This window comes from Thunnus albacares, chromosome 20 (genome assembly GCF_914725855.1).
Source record: "Thunnus albacares chromosome 20, fThuAlb1.1, whole genome shotgun sequence".
NCBI lineage: Eukaryota > Metazoa > Chordata > Actinopteri > Scombriformes > Scombridae > Thunnus > Thunnus albacares.
Window position 1 is genome coordinate 13,162,220 of NC_058125.1, and position 16,373 is coordinate 13,178,592.

The following is a 16,373-nucleotide window of genomic DNA, read 5'->3' on the forward strand; positions in this document are numbered from 1 at the left end:
CACATAAAGTCAGAAAAAACAACATATGAATGACAGGATAAGATGATGGGAGACAATATTTTGGGACTGATTGGTGGAAGTCATTTACAGTAAACTACTCAATTCTAAATCTTTTGTGGTCATTTTTGTATAACTTTAGTATAAATACACATTAATTATGAGTCATGTTTTTTTTTCACAAAAGCAAAATGTGAAGGTAATAATAGCCATTTTCTATACTTTTTAGGCACAAGCAATTAGGAAATAACACTTTTATTGAACACACATATAAGAACATACAAGAACTTGTAGAGAATATATAAATATAATACAATATAAATGTTATCAAAATAAATGAAGAGAGAAGAAAAAAACAAAATATGGAGAATTTATTTACAAAATATTATATATATCTTCTGTATATCCTTTACTTAACCAGATAAAAGTCTCATTGAGACTAAAACCTCTTTCCCGAGACCCAGCATAAACATTGTTACAACAATAAACACAAACAATACAAACAGACAAATACAACAGTCATCATCAGTTAACATAGCAATACAAGGTCAAGGACAAATATCTAATTATGATGCATAAACAGGTACAATTCTTTAAAATGATTTCTTTGAAAACTTAGGAGCAATCACATTTACCAAGAGTACTATTTTCTCGATCCTTTAAAATTAACTTAAATTCCCCCAGAGTAATCAGCTCTGACAATTTCAGGTCCTTCTGTACATTAATCCAGGAGGAAATGGCAGCATAATTAAAAGTTTTTTTTATTTGTTTATTTTTTTGTCTAATTCTTTTCTAACTCCAGGGATCAACATCTGTAGATAAATAAATACATAAACAGTGAGTAAATCAACAGTAAATAAACATTTCTTAATCACTAGGCACAGATAAGAACAGAAGAGGAGCAAGGACTTCAGAAATAAGGGGCATAAATCAAAACAAGAGGTGAGATATATGTCCCCACGAATCTTTCTTGCTTATTTTAGTTCATTTTTTTATGTGATGAGAAAAATAATTTGAAGTCATTTACATGCCAAACAAAGGAGGGCTTGCTATTTCTCCACTTCCTATAATGAATATGATATTTGGAAATAACACCTAACTACCGAGGAACAAGAAGTTGTGTGAAATGTTAATTGGTGACGGGTCCTCCAGTACAGCAGGGGGCGCTGTTGGTGAGACAACACTGTTCATGTCTGCCACTATCTACAGACAGCTAGCCTGCTAGCTAACAACAACAGAAGATCCCGGACAACTAGCGTTATAATTTAACTCAACACAGAGGTAAGCCCGCCGGAATATAAAACAAAAAACAGAAATAGAAGAACTAAAGACTTCAAAATCAACCCGGTAAAGGATGTTATGGCGTATCTTTAGTCGCAGCTGTTTCGGCAATTTACGACCCTTTTTGTTTGGCTTAGCTAGTAGCAGATATGTGGCTATCAAGTTAGCTGCTGGCGTGCTAACGTTAGATTGGATTTTTAAACATTGTGTATTTATAAATGAATCAGATATTATCACCCCTATGTCTTTCTCTTTAAGCAGACTCGTCTGCTCGGGTGGCTAAAGTATATTGTTGTTATATTGCTGCATTGTTAGCAGGTTAACTACCTGCTACTGTCACCGCCTACATTAATTGCAAAGTGAGTGAGTTTCAGCTTCCAACGTTGTCTGTTTATATTCTAATATTAGTCTGTTACCTCAATGGAAACATGTTGAGAAAGGCTAGGATACGTTTAAACATTGGTTCAATAGTATAAATATTATATGTAGTGGTTAATAGATTCAGAAATGAAAGAGACATTAATGAAATCAATGTTTTGGGCGACCCTTCATCATAATTTTTATCAGAACCAGCACTATAATATGTAATTCAGTGTGGTTAGATTACTTCGGTTTGCTAATGAGTTATGGTTTGTTTTCCCAAGTAATGGTTATCCAAGCTGCTCACAAACAGCTGATGAGAACAGAAGTAACTGAGACAGGATCAGTAGACCAAGCTCAATCAGACTGGACTATTAGGTCAATACACCAGCTGTCATATATAATTATTTGAATAGGAAGAGATGAGTAAAAGTCAAGTGTTACCCTGAGCGAGTGAACAGTGTCATATTGATGCGTCAGTACATAAACAGAGGTTTGAATGACTCAGGTCCACTGGAAACAGACCAAACACCACTGCAGTGATGTCAAATATGTCTTCTTATTGAAAGGAGGTGGTGTGTATCTCTCATGCAACCATACACTGTAACATAAACATAAATATAATCTAACTCCAGTACAAAATGTCTGCCAGAAATACAAAAATGAAGATTATGTGATTATGATTTTTTTGTTGAACCTTAGTTTGTGATGCTGTAACTGATTACAGTATATTAAGTAGGTGACTAAGGTGTCTAATGTCCTAGTCTTAGGGAAAATTGCAAAGGGAATAACCTAGTAGCCAAGACCTCTTGAACTATATTTCAAATGCATGAACAGTATTTTAAATCATCAAACCTAAATGCAACTGTAATTTCCATTCTGATGATGTTGAACAGTACTGTTCCCCGCAAGTCAAGGCCCTCTTGTAGTAGCAGCAGTTAAATTAAATGTCATAAAGCTGCCACACAGCAGATTTGAAATGGCTTTTAATGAAAGTTTTCCCTGAGTCTGTCTTTTTGCCTTCTACATACACAACTATACACAACTCTTTTTAGCTGAGTTCACCTTTTGTGTGATGACCCTAAGGAAAATCCTGTACCATTAAGCTTTCCAGTTTTCAAACTATGTACAAAAGAAATGCAATTTGGAAGAATGACTTAAGTCTCAAATCAGTTTCCAGCTCAATGCAAATGATCCAGTCTTTGTATCAAGAAACTGAGTCACAAACCAGTATTTCATCCCTGCTAAGTTAAGTATTTTAACACTAAATAGCAATTTCTAATGTTTTAATGTTTTATAATGTTTATTAGGATAGACTAGTAATATGGTTGAAATTATAATAACACTATTAGTTGTTACTATTAAGATTATCAAGACTTATTTAGATGCTGGCCCTTTTCTGGCAAGAAACAAGAAGTAAGTGGTTTGTTTTCCTCCTGGATCTTGAGGTCAGACTGATCTGCCTCAGTTAGACGAATTGTACAACTTAAAAAACAGAAATCAAATGCCCTGGCCGTGTTTCCCAGCAGTCATGAGACTTTTATTTTATTAGCTGTCATGATGGCACTAACAGTATCAAGACAGATCTGGTAATTGCAGGCATGTGCATTCCAGCGGTGGAGCTGCCAGCAGTAGAGCTGAGTGGTGTCAACATATTCACATTTTGATATTGACTCACAATTTGGATTCACTCATAAAAACAAGTGGCCAAAAGAAATAAGTTATAAATAGGCTACTTGATTTTAAAAAAAAACAAAAACAAACAAAAAAACAATGTCTTGAAATGCCTGTGAATTGTTATTACAGTTACATGGTTCATAAGTGTATCTTGTTGATTTCTGGTGGCTTTTTTTTTGTTGACATGAAGTTTAATGTGTTGAAACTTTTTGCGGTGTGGACACAGATACAGTCCAGTCACACTTCTCTTAAATTACAAATAGAGCCAGAGAGCCTTTCTGTGATTTTTAGATATTTAATTATGTGCCTTTTTCAAACAGATGGATAATATATTAAGCCAACCTATGGGCATGGATGCCTGGCAAATTTAGACAAACCAAATTAATTTCTGAAATTGTGCATAGTAAAACTAATCCTTTGCAAGAAGCAAAAATGAAAGTATCCTAATTATTGTAAATCAGTGAAGTTTTAGTTCCACTCTTTCTCATGTAAGCCCAAAACGGCTGTAATGACTGGACTATTTGTGGTGTTTTTCAGCCTGCAGTAGCGTCTGCCCTTGTAGGTCAACATATCAAGAGTAACTGCTGGTAACAGTATGAGCCAGGTGACTGGAGACATTAGATATGCATTGAGGTCCCTCCTCCCTTTAACCTCCCGTGCCTGGTGAAGTGAGCAGGGTTTTAGTGAGGAAGTACAGGCAGGAGGTGAAGCCAGGCTGCTAATGCTTTTTTCGCCCTGTCAAATCCCCCTTCAATGTAATTGTGGGTCTGCACAAAGTCAGGGATGAGAGCGAGGCGGGCTGATCGCTGTAGCAAAATCAATAGTTCATACCTCTCTGAGATTGAGTTTTTAGGAAAGGAGGAGCACCGTGACCAAGGGCAGAATATGAAATCACTCCCATAGAGGCCCAACACGCTCTGTGCAATCGATCCCCGGTTCCTGTACCAATTATAGTTTTAAGGTTTGTCTGTGGCTTACTGCAGTCATCAAAGACCAAAGCTTTGGAAATAGACATTGTGTTCACTGACACTTTGACAAGAGTTGCAATTTTTTTACCCCCCCCCCCCTTTGGAAATTGCCGTCTGAAATGCCTCCATACCTCCAGTTTTTGATTTAGAGCAGAGATTGATTTTTTCTTTTTGGTCAAGGGAGTGAAATTTCTGGGAAAAAAAGCTTTGTGGTCAAAACTGCCATCTTATGTATCATATCTCCACAGATATACATGCATACATTTTAATTGTTATTCCAGATGTGTGGTAGATTTGTTTTTTTGGACATACAGTTTTAATTCTGTGTTCCTCTTTTCTGGAATTTCTTTGCTTTGGTACTGTTTTACTGAAATTCATGTAAATTAAGTTCAGATGACTCTAATTAGAGCTCATTTTCTGAGCAGTAAGAGTCACAGTATTATATCCTCATATCACTCAAGTCTGCTGATACAGTAAGACATAGTAGTGGATTGTTAAAGAGATTTGCACAAGGTTACTAAATGTTATCTTAGTTGTTGAAGTCGTTACAGGGGTTGTTGTGGCCATGAATATCACCTTGTATCAAGCTTGTCTGGTTTGTCTTTATAGGATCAATGTGGACAAGTCAAAAGTCTTCTACCTAAGATTGCAATGATTGAAGGCTTCATAGATTGCTTGTTTTACCTCCACCATCTCCTTGATTTTAAATAGATTTTTAAGAATGTTTTTGCTGTTTGCTGGATTTTGATCGCAGCCCTTACAGTTTTAATAACCTTATGGATTTTGTTCATATTATTAGACACAGATTAGGCATAGATACAGTTATCGGTGATAAGTGTATTGATTATCTGGTGAAAGTTCAGCGGACAACCAGAATTTATCACCCCTGTCTTTGACCTCTGCTGTGGTTTTTCTGTGTGTTTTTGTTTTTGGAAAGCGTCATCGATCGATAAACCTTTCAGAGTTTGGGTTGGTGCAGGTTGTTACTGATCGCAGGTCATGTGAGAGAGGCTCTCTGGCTGATATGTGTTCAGCTGTTTCACTATAACTGGATTACCTGTCCTTAAATCTGTGCTCAGTTTACATCTCAGTTCGTGGGTAGCTGAGAAGGAAACCGGAGAGCATAAACTGTCTTTTTAAAAAAGGTACTGGGACTAACATTTCAATGCAGCATGCGTCTTCATCACAACCCACCTGTCCACGAATCTCTCCTTGATTTCTTTCTCACACCTTTTGATTTTCTTTTGTCTCCATCTAACCTCTTTTTGTGGCAATTTATCTCCTCGAACAGTTCCACAGACAGTGGCCCATCTGTCATTTGCCACCTGTTTTTTCATTTGGCTTTCTCTATCACTTTACTATTCATTTTCTTTCTCTCTCTATCCCCTTCCTTTATCTTCATCGTCTCACTCCATCTTACCGGTTGCCATTGTTAAAGAATCAAGAAGATTGGTTGGTTCTTTGTTCATTGGAGTTTTTTTTTTTTTTTAAACAGTCCTTGGAACTAGGCTGAAGCAAGCTCCTGATATGGATTCCTTTATGTTGGCTACAGTAGGTAATGCAGTTGGAGCGGTGAATAACATGACAAGTACTCCTCAGTTCATTGGGGTCACATTAGGCTAAACATCTTGAATCAGCACAGAGATACGCCTACTGACAGTGACACTGTACTGATATACTGTATTAGTTACACTCACATTTTTCCCTCTAGAATAATCTTTTTTTCCTCCTCAACCTGGCTCTTGGTCCACTTTGACTGTGACTTTGTCGTATCACTCAGTTCATGTTAAGTTTTTAGCCTGATATTCGCTCTATGTAAATCTACACTTTAACTGTGTCCTTGTTTTATATACCGTACGTTTAACATTCAATCATTTGTGATTTTTTTATTTTTTATTTAAAATAAATTTCATAACAGCAGCAGAGATGCTCTGTATCGGATTTAGCGACTAATTACTTTTCATCTGCAGTTTCTGGGCAGGTAGACATTTATAGTTCGTTTTTTTGGTCGTTAGTATACAATAAATATATGTAAATATGTATTAAAATTATTCATTTAGTGCTCTTATCAACAAACTGTAACTTTTGAATGCTACTGCCAAGTAAATATAGTGAGGAGAATGCAGACCATCTCACCACCGTCCCCAATTTGAATTTGTTCTAATTTTTTTTCCTTTTTTCTTCTCCATTGTCTTTGAATATTGAATTGTGGGACATCTGTGTATGTACTGCTTTTGTTACCTTGCCCGAAATTGTGTTTACTCCGCTGCATTGGTATGTAGAATGGGATTGAGACATACTCCTGGAACCATCTTGAGACAATTAGATGGCATCTTGTCAGAGGTTTTCCAATAGACACACTGTGATTTTGAAGGGATGCGTCTGGTCAGTATAACAGCATTAAAAAGCTCTGCAAACCCACAGAGGGTGTTTTGAGTTACTCTGCTGATTACACCTCTGTTCAGGTTGAAGTTGGGAAGAGATACGTTGTGAGTTATACTAAACTTCATAAGAATCAAAATAGTTATGCTAAAGCTGTTCTGTTCTGTCAAGTGCAGCAAATCTGACAGGAAAGTGAAGGGAAAGTCAGTCATGCACAGTCTAATCACACAGAACCAGTACCACGGATTTGTAGAGGCTTTAAATGTGCCGTAGCATACAGTAGCTAAGTAGATTCAAAGGGGTTCAACAAAACAGTTTACACCATTAGACTGTGCAATACACATACTGTTCAAATTTTACAGTTTTCACAGCCTTTAGACAGCATCACTGTCATTGTAGCACCAAACGTAATCATCAGGAGCAGAAAGCTCAGCTCCCAGCCATCACAAATTGAATTTATGGATGAAGGTGTAAAGACATTAAAGCCTGTGCGAATGAGAGATAGGTACGGATGGAAGGAGGGTTAGAGGACTGGTGAAATAGAAAATGATATTGAACAGTGGCCACAGATCAACTGTACGAGGGCCCAGAAAGACACTGACTTGTATTATATAGGAGTGATTGGGTGAAATACGGTACATTGTTCAGCCACTGACCTTGCAGCAAGATGAAAAAGTCTTATGAATCTGGCATTGTGTCAATATGGTGTCCAGCAGTGGGTCTTTATCCTCTACCAAAGGTGTAGAAATGGGGCAATCTGTATACCTTTATCAGATAATTAAGCAGTGACACTGATTTGTGTGTCCTCCAGTCTGTGGTAAACAACCAGGTTTGTCTTTATTTTCTCAATCAGCATCAACATCTTATCGGAGTGATGATGTCCTACACAAACACATAGTTTTGTGCAATAAGTTGGAGGAGTTTTTCTGTCGGTGCTATTTTATCTCTTCTCAATGATGTGACTCAGTTGGAAAACTTTGATGTCACATATTTCCATGCACCAATAAGGATTTATTTTGCAATTTTTGAATCAGAATGTTTTGACGCGTGTGTGTGTGTGTGTGTGGAGTTGTTCACTTATGCTGTCAGTACTGTCAATCAAATCTGATCAAACCACAACCATACAGTCCTGATGAGTATAAAACTCTCAATAAATAATAATGACTGAGGATGTTGTTTTTACAATTTTGGACTTAAGCTCATTTAGATGTGAACATTTAATGTTTTACATATATGTTAAATGTTTGAAACTAATGTTTTGTGTACTTTAAGAATAGTGTGTGCTTCTTGTGTGGAAAAAAATAATTGTTTTTCAATCCAAAAAATTAGGAGCTCATAGTTATCCATTAGACTCAAATCATTAATATGTAGAATTTGAGATTTTACACCTGTGTGTGGACTATCTGTTCTTCGATAGCCATCCCACAAACCAACCAAATGTGAGATTTAAACCACCAGCAAAAATGTATTTAATTGTGAGGCCCACTCAAATATATATCCCCACTCTTGTTTTCAGAAGTCTGTGATTAATTGAAATATGTCAGAATTCTGCTTTGTTGTCAATGCTTAGTGCAGTTTGTTGTTGCAGTTTATAACAGTTAATATATATATACAGATAGACCTTTTTCAAGACTTGATTTTACAGTTTTTCATAGTTACCTCTCACTGCATCACAGCAGAATCCAGAATTTCCACCCAATGAGCTGCATATCCAAGAAAATGAGATGAGAAGTGTCAGTCTCTTTATCAAGAGAATTAAAACTTATCTAGCATTAAATGGTCCCTGCTGACCAGTTTAAGCTCTTGCAGAGAGCTGTGCATCACAGTTAAACAGTCTGTGTGTAGAGCCATGTGTTTGTGAGTATTTGGAGGAGGGAAGTGTGTATAACAAATCTGCATGTCCTGCTTATGTGATTTGAAGGTAATTTGGGAGCCTTGGATTTGGCCAGTGGCTGCAAACATCACCACTACTGTCCTGGGAGACAGTTTGCCACCTTGTTTATTTACAGTTCATTTTTGAGACTTAATTGCAATTGCAGAGGCTATTGATCTTAGAACAGGCATGGGCCATCGATCTCCTGCTGTCTCCCTGTGGGTCAGGGACAATTCATCTAGCCCCCAACACAACGAACCTCAATGGCAGGCAGTGTGGCCACATGAATTAAACGATATGAAGTCTGAACTGGATTAATGAAAGATACAGTGCCTAGGTGTGAGCTGTGTTTTGTTTAAAGAATGTGCGCTATGTGATCGCCTGCCTGTGTGTTAGAGGAATGCGTTCCAGACTAAACTGAATTTTCAAGGAACTTCAAGGAGATTTATTTCTAACTCTAGTCTGATCAATTAATCACGCTCACGTTGTGTGTTTTCTAGGGGGCAAGCTGCTTCCATCTGGCGTGTACTGATGCAGATGGACGTCAGGGCTGAACGTTGACGAGTGGAAGTGACGGATCCTCCTTCTCCTTCTCCTCCTCCTCCTCCTCCTCCTCTTCCTCACCCTCTTGCCCCCCAACACCTTCTGTCACGCTGGCAATGTCAAGAGTCCCGAGTCCCCCTCCCCCTGCGGAAATGTCCAGCGGGCCTGTGGCTGAGAGCTGGTGCTATACACAGGTAAAATACCTCAACGGGTTAACTGTTCACCAGCCAGCCCACACTCTGTAACATTGTTGAATAAATCTGCTACTCTGAGGTTTACTGAATCATTTTTCCTTTTGCTAGATCAAAGTGGTGAAGTTCTCTTACATGTGGACCATCAACAACTTCAGCTTCTGTCGCGAGGAGATGGGCGAGGTCATCAAGAGCTCCACCTTCTCCTCTGGGGCCAATGACAAACTCAAATGGTGGGTGAGCAAGAGAGGTGCTTTGTTTTTTCACGTTCAAAGCAGTGCAGCAGTCTTCATGACACCTGATGTTGCTGTACTTTATTATTACAAATTGTGGCATGTTAAACAAAAACATGAACACAGTTGTTCTCATCATAATGTGGTCAGGTGGTGGTCAGGTGTATACCCTGTATTGATTCCCTTTGTAGCCATTTACAATTCGTCACTTCATGCATCTGGGGTAGATCAGATAGCTATTTGGTCTCAAAATCAAAGTGTAAATACATCCAAGAAGCATTTGAGATGGATCAAGTTTCATTTGAAAATTCTTGGCAGATGTTGTAGGATGAAGGTGTAAACCAAGATAGATTGAAATCAGATTCATGATCTGGCCAATGGAGATGCATACATGCGGCAAAGAGTAAATTAAAGCGTCTCATCTGGATTTTATTCCATATTTGAAATGACAAGTGCAAATGCAGTCGTAGCCACATATAAAATGAGTATAATCAGGAGTGTTTACAGTCATAATAATTTGTTTATACTGTACTTTGTTATCACTTCAGCTTTTTACAATCCCCTCTAACTGCTCCACCCTCCACCACCACCTTCAGGTGTTTGCGAGTGAATCCGAAGGGCCTGGATGAGGAGAGCAAAGACTACCTGTCTCTCTACCTGCTGCTGGTCAGCTGTCCGAAAGCCGAGGTCCGCGCCAAGTTCAAGTTCTCCATCCTCAACGCCAAGGGAGAGGAGACCAAAGCCATGGGTGAGTCAGCTGATAAACACAAAATTTTAACTTTACAGAGGCTTTGTAGGAGTTATATTCCAGTTGTAAAAAAAAACATTTTGTGTAAAGCTACATTTCCATACAAAAAATCCTAGAGACTTCTCACAAGCAATTTTTTAATATCACATCTTTACTTTACTTTACTTGGACTGACCACCTTGTGACTTGTGTGTGTCGTGGATGTGTGCAGAAAGCCAGAGGGCATATCGCTTTGTCCAGGGGAAAGACTGGGGGTTTAAAAAGTTCATCCGGAGAGACTTCCTCCTAGATGAGGCCAACGGTCTTCTACCTGACGACAAGCTCACGCTTTTCTGTGAGGTACGCTGCCTTATCCTGTTTGGGCTGCAACAACGGCTACGAATTTGCTTAAGCTGAAATAATGTTTTTTCTTGGTCATACAGCATTTTGGAATAAAGCATTTAATTTCCCTCCATCAGGTGAGCGTGGTGCAGGACTCGGTCAACATATCTGGGCAGAACACCATGAACATGGTGAAGGTGCCTGACTGCCGGCTAGCAGATGAGCTGGGGGGCTTGTGGGAGAATTCCCGCTTCACTGACTGTTCCCTGTGTGTGGCTGGCCAGGAGTTTCAGGCCCATAAAGCCATCTTGGCAGGTACTGACATGAATCAGACACATGCCATGTGTTTTCTTTCTGTTCCTCCAGTTTGAAATGCTTGGCTGTGTGTATATATGTGTGTAAACATTTATGCATGTATTAACCGTTGCTTGATCCAACAATTACCTAAACATCTCTCTATATCGATGCTTTCAGCACGTTCGCCTGTATTCAGCGCCATGTTTGAACACGAGATGGAAGAGAGCAAAAAGGTGAGCCCAAGGTCTCAAAGATTGAAATAAATTTGTTTTTTTCCTCAGCAGCTCTAATGCTCAGATGTTCGCCGCTGTGTTGAGGGGTTAAGTGAGTGAAGGATTGTGTGCTGTCAAATGGCTGCAGCACAGAGCTGTTTGGTGAAACTGAAAGATAGCACACCTGAAATGAAATTGTCCTGCCGTACTTGGGGGTCAGGATTCATCCTTCACTGACAAAGCTGTAGAAGCAGAGAATTGCTTTTTTTTTCATTTGTGCACATGTGATTGTGAGAAATGAAATTGCAGGAGAAGCTGGCCAAATGTTTTTAAAAATGAAGGCCATTTTAGAGATCTTTTTGCAAACATTTTAAAAGATTTAAACTTTTCATTCAGTAATTAACATTTAAAATGTGGAGCACGTTTTACCAGCAAACAAAAGGTAGAGTAAGGGGCAAGAAAATGATTTTGATGGTTTTTAAGTGATGGACAAGGTTTGGGGCTGTCAGAGGATGTTTTTACAAAGAAGGTTTAAGCTATAGTAAAGTAAAATCAGAATATCAAGCAATCCTGTTATTCCAAAATACAACTAAATAGAGACTTAACTTTTTTTTCTTAATTATGAGATGAACACTAAAACAGAGGAGCACAGATGAAAGCCGTGTCATGGTGAAACGCATTAATCTAACGTCCTTCTTCCCCATCTGTTTTTGTCAGAACCGCGTGGAGATCAACGATGTGGAGCCCGAGGTATTCAAAGAGATGATGTGCTTCATTTACACAGACAAGGCTCCCAACCTGGACAAGATGGCCGATGACTTGCTTGCAGCAGCTGACAAGGTAATATAAGATTACAAAACTAGTACATCAGTATATCTTGATATATTGAGACTACACGCTGCCCTTCTGGGGGCTGTTTGAACCTGAAAAGTGTGTTTTAATTCTACTGAAAGTAAAGCTTAATTTTATTGCATTGACATCATTCACACTATACATCACTACAGATGTTACTATTGCAGTCTGTATTTACAGTGATTAGAGATGCATGTAATTTTGTTGGCAGCATACAAGCTGAAGGTTAGGGAAAGGTAATGAGATGGATTAGGACCTGAGATGTATAAGTGCACAATATCTACTAAACCTTCCAGCAGGGTTTCAAGAAACACTTCACACTTTTACACTGATCTCACTACTCCATGACACCAAATGGAAGACTGACTTTGAGACACAGCTTCTCCTGAGCATTTAAATACTCATTTTATAGTAGTAATGTCAAATTTGAGTTTGCATTTCTGTTTCCATTTTTATCCTAAAGCCTGAATTTATTAAAGGACCATCAATGTCAGTTATTATTTCAAGTTATTCTTTTCTGAGGTGTGACATCACAGACAATGGGATCAGACTGACCTTTCACTGTCATATTTGCAAAATACCACCTGAACTGTCACAGCAAATACCACATGAATACTGATGAAGAAGGAAAAGTAAATTCACCCTCTTGTATCTCCTCTCCCTCAGTATGCTCTAGAGAGACTGAAGGTCATGTGTGAGGACGCACTGTGCACCAGTCTGTCTGTGGAAAACGCAGCCGAGATCCTCATCCTGGCCGACCTGCACAGCGCCGACCAGCTCAAAACGCAGGCTGTTGACTTCATCAACTAGTGAGTTCACACACAGAGAAAAGAGCCGGTGATCACGTATAATTATGTCTCCAGCACCTCACAGATGCACAGCATCCGCTGCACATGTTGTCTCTGTAGCTTGTGTTGATTTGTCACATCTCTTTCCTTCTGTATCTTGTCGTTGTCATTACTGATTATGCCAGGACACAGTCTCACCCTCCCGCCTCATCTCTTGGTGTTGCAGTCACAGTAAATAATTTAATTTCACATGTCTCCTCATCGAGTGGCCCGTCTGATATTATTAAACCCTGTCGAGGTTTTCAGAGGGATCAGGGCAACCTGACTCCTCACTAGGTCTGCTGTCACCTCCTCTGTTGACTCGGATGAATGTGTGATAATAACTGTGAACATGTGTCTGCACTGATGTTGAGCTCGCACATATTCCCTCAGATTGTTTCCTTCCCTCAACTACAGGATTCATCGTCTATATTTACAGAGCTGAAATGTTTGGTGTTAATTAGTTAACAGAAAAATAAAAGGCAACTGTTCTGATAATTGATTAATGTTAAAGTAATTTTTCAGGCAAAACTTCTCCATTGTGTTGTTAGTTTGCTGTTACTCAATTTAAGTCAGAAACCTCTTCAGCAGGTCACAGGATAAATCTGAGGGGTTCACAAGATGCTCAGTGTGATAGGTGAACTCAGTGAATTCTTATCTCCAATCTTTGCTTTTTTGGTCAACTATTGAAAAATTTTAACATTTTAGCTTTTAAAAAATGTATTAAAATTAGATTATATGAGGAGTTTATGGGTTGAAATTTGTAACTTAGAGACTTCTGACACATCCAGAGGGGATCATGCTTTATCTTAATAAGTCAAAAAGGTTGGGTAACACTGTGTTATGTGATGGTAAACTGAATATAGTAACTGAACTATCATGGGGATTTTTCTACAAATCTACAACATTTGTGACTCCAAAGGACTAATCAGTTAATCAAGGAACTAATCATCAGATTAATATGTAATTGTTAACTGCAGCCCCATATTTCCATTTATGCAATTGATTTTTACTAATTGAATTTTTGTATTTTCTTTCTGTTTCCCTTTTCTTGCATCTTGTCCTCCAGCCATGCTGCAGAGGTGATGGAGACAGCCGGTTGGAAGTCCATGGTAGCATCTCATCCTCACTTAGTGGCTGAAGCATACCGCTCTCTGGCTTCAGCCCAGTGCCCTTTCCTCGGACCCCCACGCAAGCGCCTCAAACAGTCCTAACAGCCTCACAGCGAGGCGTCTACACACACTTATACACACACATACATAAATACACAAAGACACACAGACACCCCCGCCCTCAAACACACAGGGACAAACTTTCCCCTTGCTGTTACCTACTACACTACCTACAGCCTCCCCCCGATCCCCACCTTCTGCCCCATCCAGAACCTGCTGTATTTAGTCTCTTCTAAAGATGGAGGGAAGAAGAAGAAGGAGGAGGAGGAGGAGGAGATGGAAAAAAGAGGGACAGGTGGGCTCGTGAAGTGGATGTTAGTCGTTTACAAAAAAAAAAACAAACCCTTTCCTCACCGGCTCTGGCTTAGCGAGGTCCGACATTGTGCTCTTTTTCGCGTGTGAAGACTCGATCTAAATCCTTCCGACATCCTGCTAGTTCCTACTTTGGAATCTGTTCGGGAGAAAGAAATGGACACAGCAACTCAGTAAGAGCCAACTGTCTGGAAATGTGGAGGCATAAAGGACAAGCCCAGATAAATAAAGTCTTTAACTGTCTATTTCATCATAAGGCTTCTTTTTGCTCTGTTCTTAGTGTAGAGCGGTTGGAGAAGCCCCTTAACTAAAGAACTCATGGGCCTATGAGGGACTGAAGAAGACAAAGAAGAAGAAGTGGGCCTGTTATTTACAAACTAGAAGACCCCCGAGAAAGACAACCAAGGGCTAGTCAAAAAAGCAGATGTGGGACAAAATCATCAAAATAATTTTTTTCCCAAAGAAAGTTGGGAAACATTGCACTAAAGTCACAGGTCACCCCTTGTCAACCCTTACCAGCAGTAAAGTAGAAATACTGTAGGCAAGCACACATTGAAGCAAGCTTCATGGACTAAAGACCCAGCTGGACCACCAAGAACAAGTACCCTTTAAGATGATTTATCAGCAAGTGACAAAAAACAAACACATGTACTCCCATATAGAACTCTGCTTCATCTGCGTCCGTTTTCATTTTTCAAATAGCAGGAAGAAAAAGAGCAGTATATAGTGAGGATACAGAAAATAGCAACGCACAACTGGATGTCATTCTTGGGGAAATTGTATTCTGTGTGTGGATCTGTCCTTGTAGCCCTTGAGAGAAAATAAAATCCAAGGTGTCAGCAGACAAACCAATGGAGACAACAAATGGAGGGAAAAATAAATGTCAAGAAATGGTTACAAAATAACATTAGGATTCAATCAGGCATGTTCATGTTCTTTTATAATGGATTTCTTATTTGTCTTTCCTCAGAACTGTCATTTCTATTTTTTTCATAGGAATTTGTACAGACACTAGTGTTTTTGAAGTTGTGTAAACAAAATCATTTTCAACCGTGAAATTGAAAAAAGCGGACAGACGTTTTCTTTGCAGGCATGAAGACTGAGGGGAAATGAAATTGAAATGAACACGTTTTAATGTTCAGAATAGACAGAATGTGAAAAAAATGCACACCAAGGCAAACCACATGTAATACATTTTTGAAGTTATCATTTGAAGCTGGTAGAAAATGGTAATTGATAGAAGGAACCGTTGTTGTTTCTTTCCTGTAGATATCGCTGGTTATGAGAAGTGACACTTAGTTGTTGCCATTTTTTGTTCCCGAAAGAATAAACCACAACTATTTTGTATTGAATGCAATGCAAACTTTGTCTGGGTATTTTTCTATGAATTATGTGTTTTAGCTGTCACACAAAATGACAGAATCTTTAAGAAATTAGAATTATGAGACTGCAAAGAAGTAGAGGAGTTACAACTTGAACAAGTATTTTTATGTAAGATCCATTTGACTCGTAAGAAACTTTAAAACAGAATAAAAGAAAACATATCCTGTTGAGATCTATGTTTTATGAGGGCCAGAGTAACTTTGAGATTATCTTTTTTTGTACTTGGTAATGAAATTCTAGCTCCTGAGCAGGTTTATGAAACCTGTTCCAATTCCCAGCAGCATTAATCTAAACATTCACAGATCTGGGTGTCTTAGTTTGTTACCTCATATATTTTATATATTTTTTAATGTCTTAAATCTCTTGTTTGAACTAACAATTTTGATGTGTCTTCACTTCTGTTTTTGGCGCTGTCCAAAACAAACTCCTTCCCTTTTCCTTCAGTGACAGCAGAAAAATGTAAAGCCCATTTATTAGTGTTGAAGGGTTTCTCTTGCTACCAGCTCACCTCTATAAACAGGAGCTTTACAATTTCATAGGACATTGGGCCTCAGTTAAATTTCTAACTTGTTATCTTAAAATTCATAAAATGGGTTTTCTTGAAAAAAAAAACCCTGTGCGCTAAAACAGAAAAGAAATAGCTTGACACGCAGATAAGATGTTAAAAAAATCTGGTGCTGTTTATTGGACTAATACTGTATATGCTATGGCCACTGTTGCTCTGTTAAAATGAATCTAATGCAA

The 16,373-nt window shown here is 38.6% G+C and overlaps 1 protein-coding gene across 1 annotated transcript; it reads left to right on the top strand.

Annotated features, from left to right (window-relative positions):
* Positions 1 to 1,163: 1,163 nt before the first annotated feature.
* On the top strand, positions 1,164 to 15,603 carry LOC122971441 (speckle-type POZ protein). Its single transcript, XM_044338087.1, has 10 exons — positions 1,164 to 1,278; positions 9,039 to 9,275; positions 9,384 to 9,505; positions 10,102 to 10,253; positions 10,465 to 10,592; positions 10,712 to 10,889; positions 11,049 to 11,104; positions 11,801 to 11,923; positions 12,602 to 12,744; positions 13,832 to 15,603. Exons 2-10 carry the CDS (start codon positions 9,198 to 9,200, stop codon positions 13,974 to 13,976), a joined length of 1,125 nt encoding a protein of 374 aa, XP_044194022.1. The 5' UTR covers positions 1,164 to 1,278; positions 9,039 to 9,197; the 3' UTR covers positions 13,977 to 15,603.
* The last annotated feature ends 770 nt before the right edge of the window (positions 15,604 to 16,373 follow it).

Excerpts from the sequence above, each read along its gene's own strand:
- LOC122971441 (XM_044338087.1), top strand. The coding sequence starts at position 9,198 with ATGTCAAGAGTCCCGAGTCCCCCTCCCCCTGCGGAAATGTCCAGCGGG. Across the intron at positions 9,276-9,383 it reads AGAGCTGGTGCTATACACAG|ATCAAAGTGGTGAAGTTCTC; the intron begins GTAAAATACCTC and ends TCCTTTTGCTAG. Across the intron at positions 9,506-10,101 it reads GCCAATGACAAACTCAAATG|GTGTTTGCGAGTGAATCCGA; the intron begins GTGGGTGAGCAA and ends CACCACCTTCAG.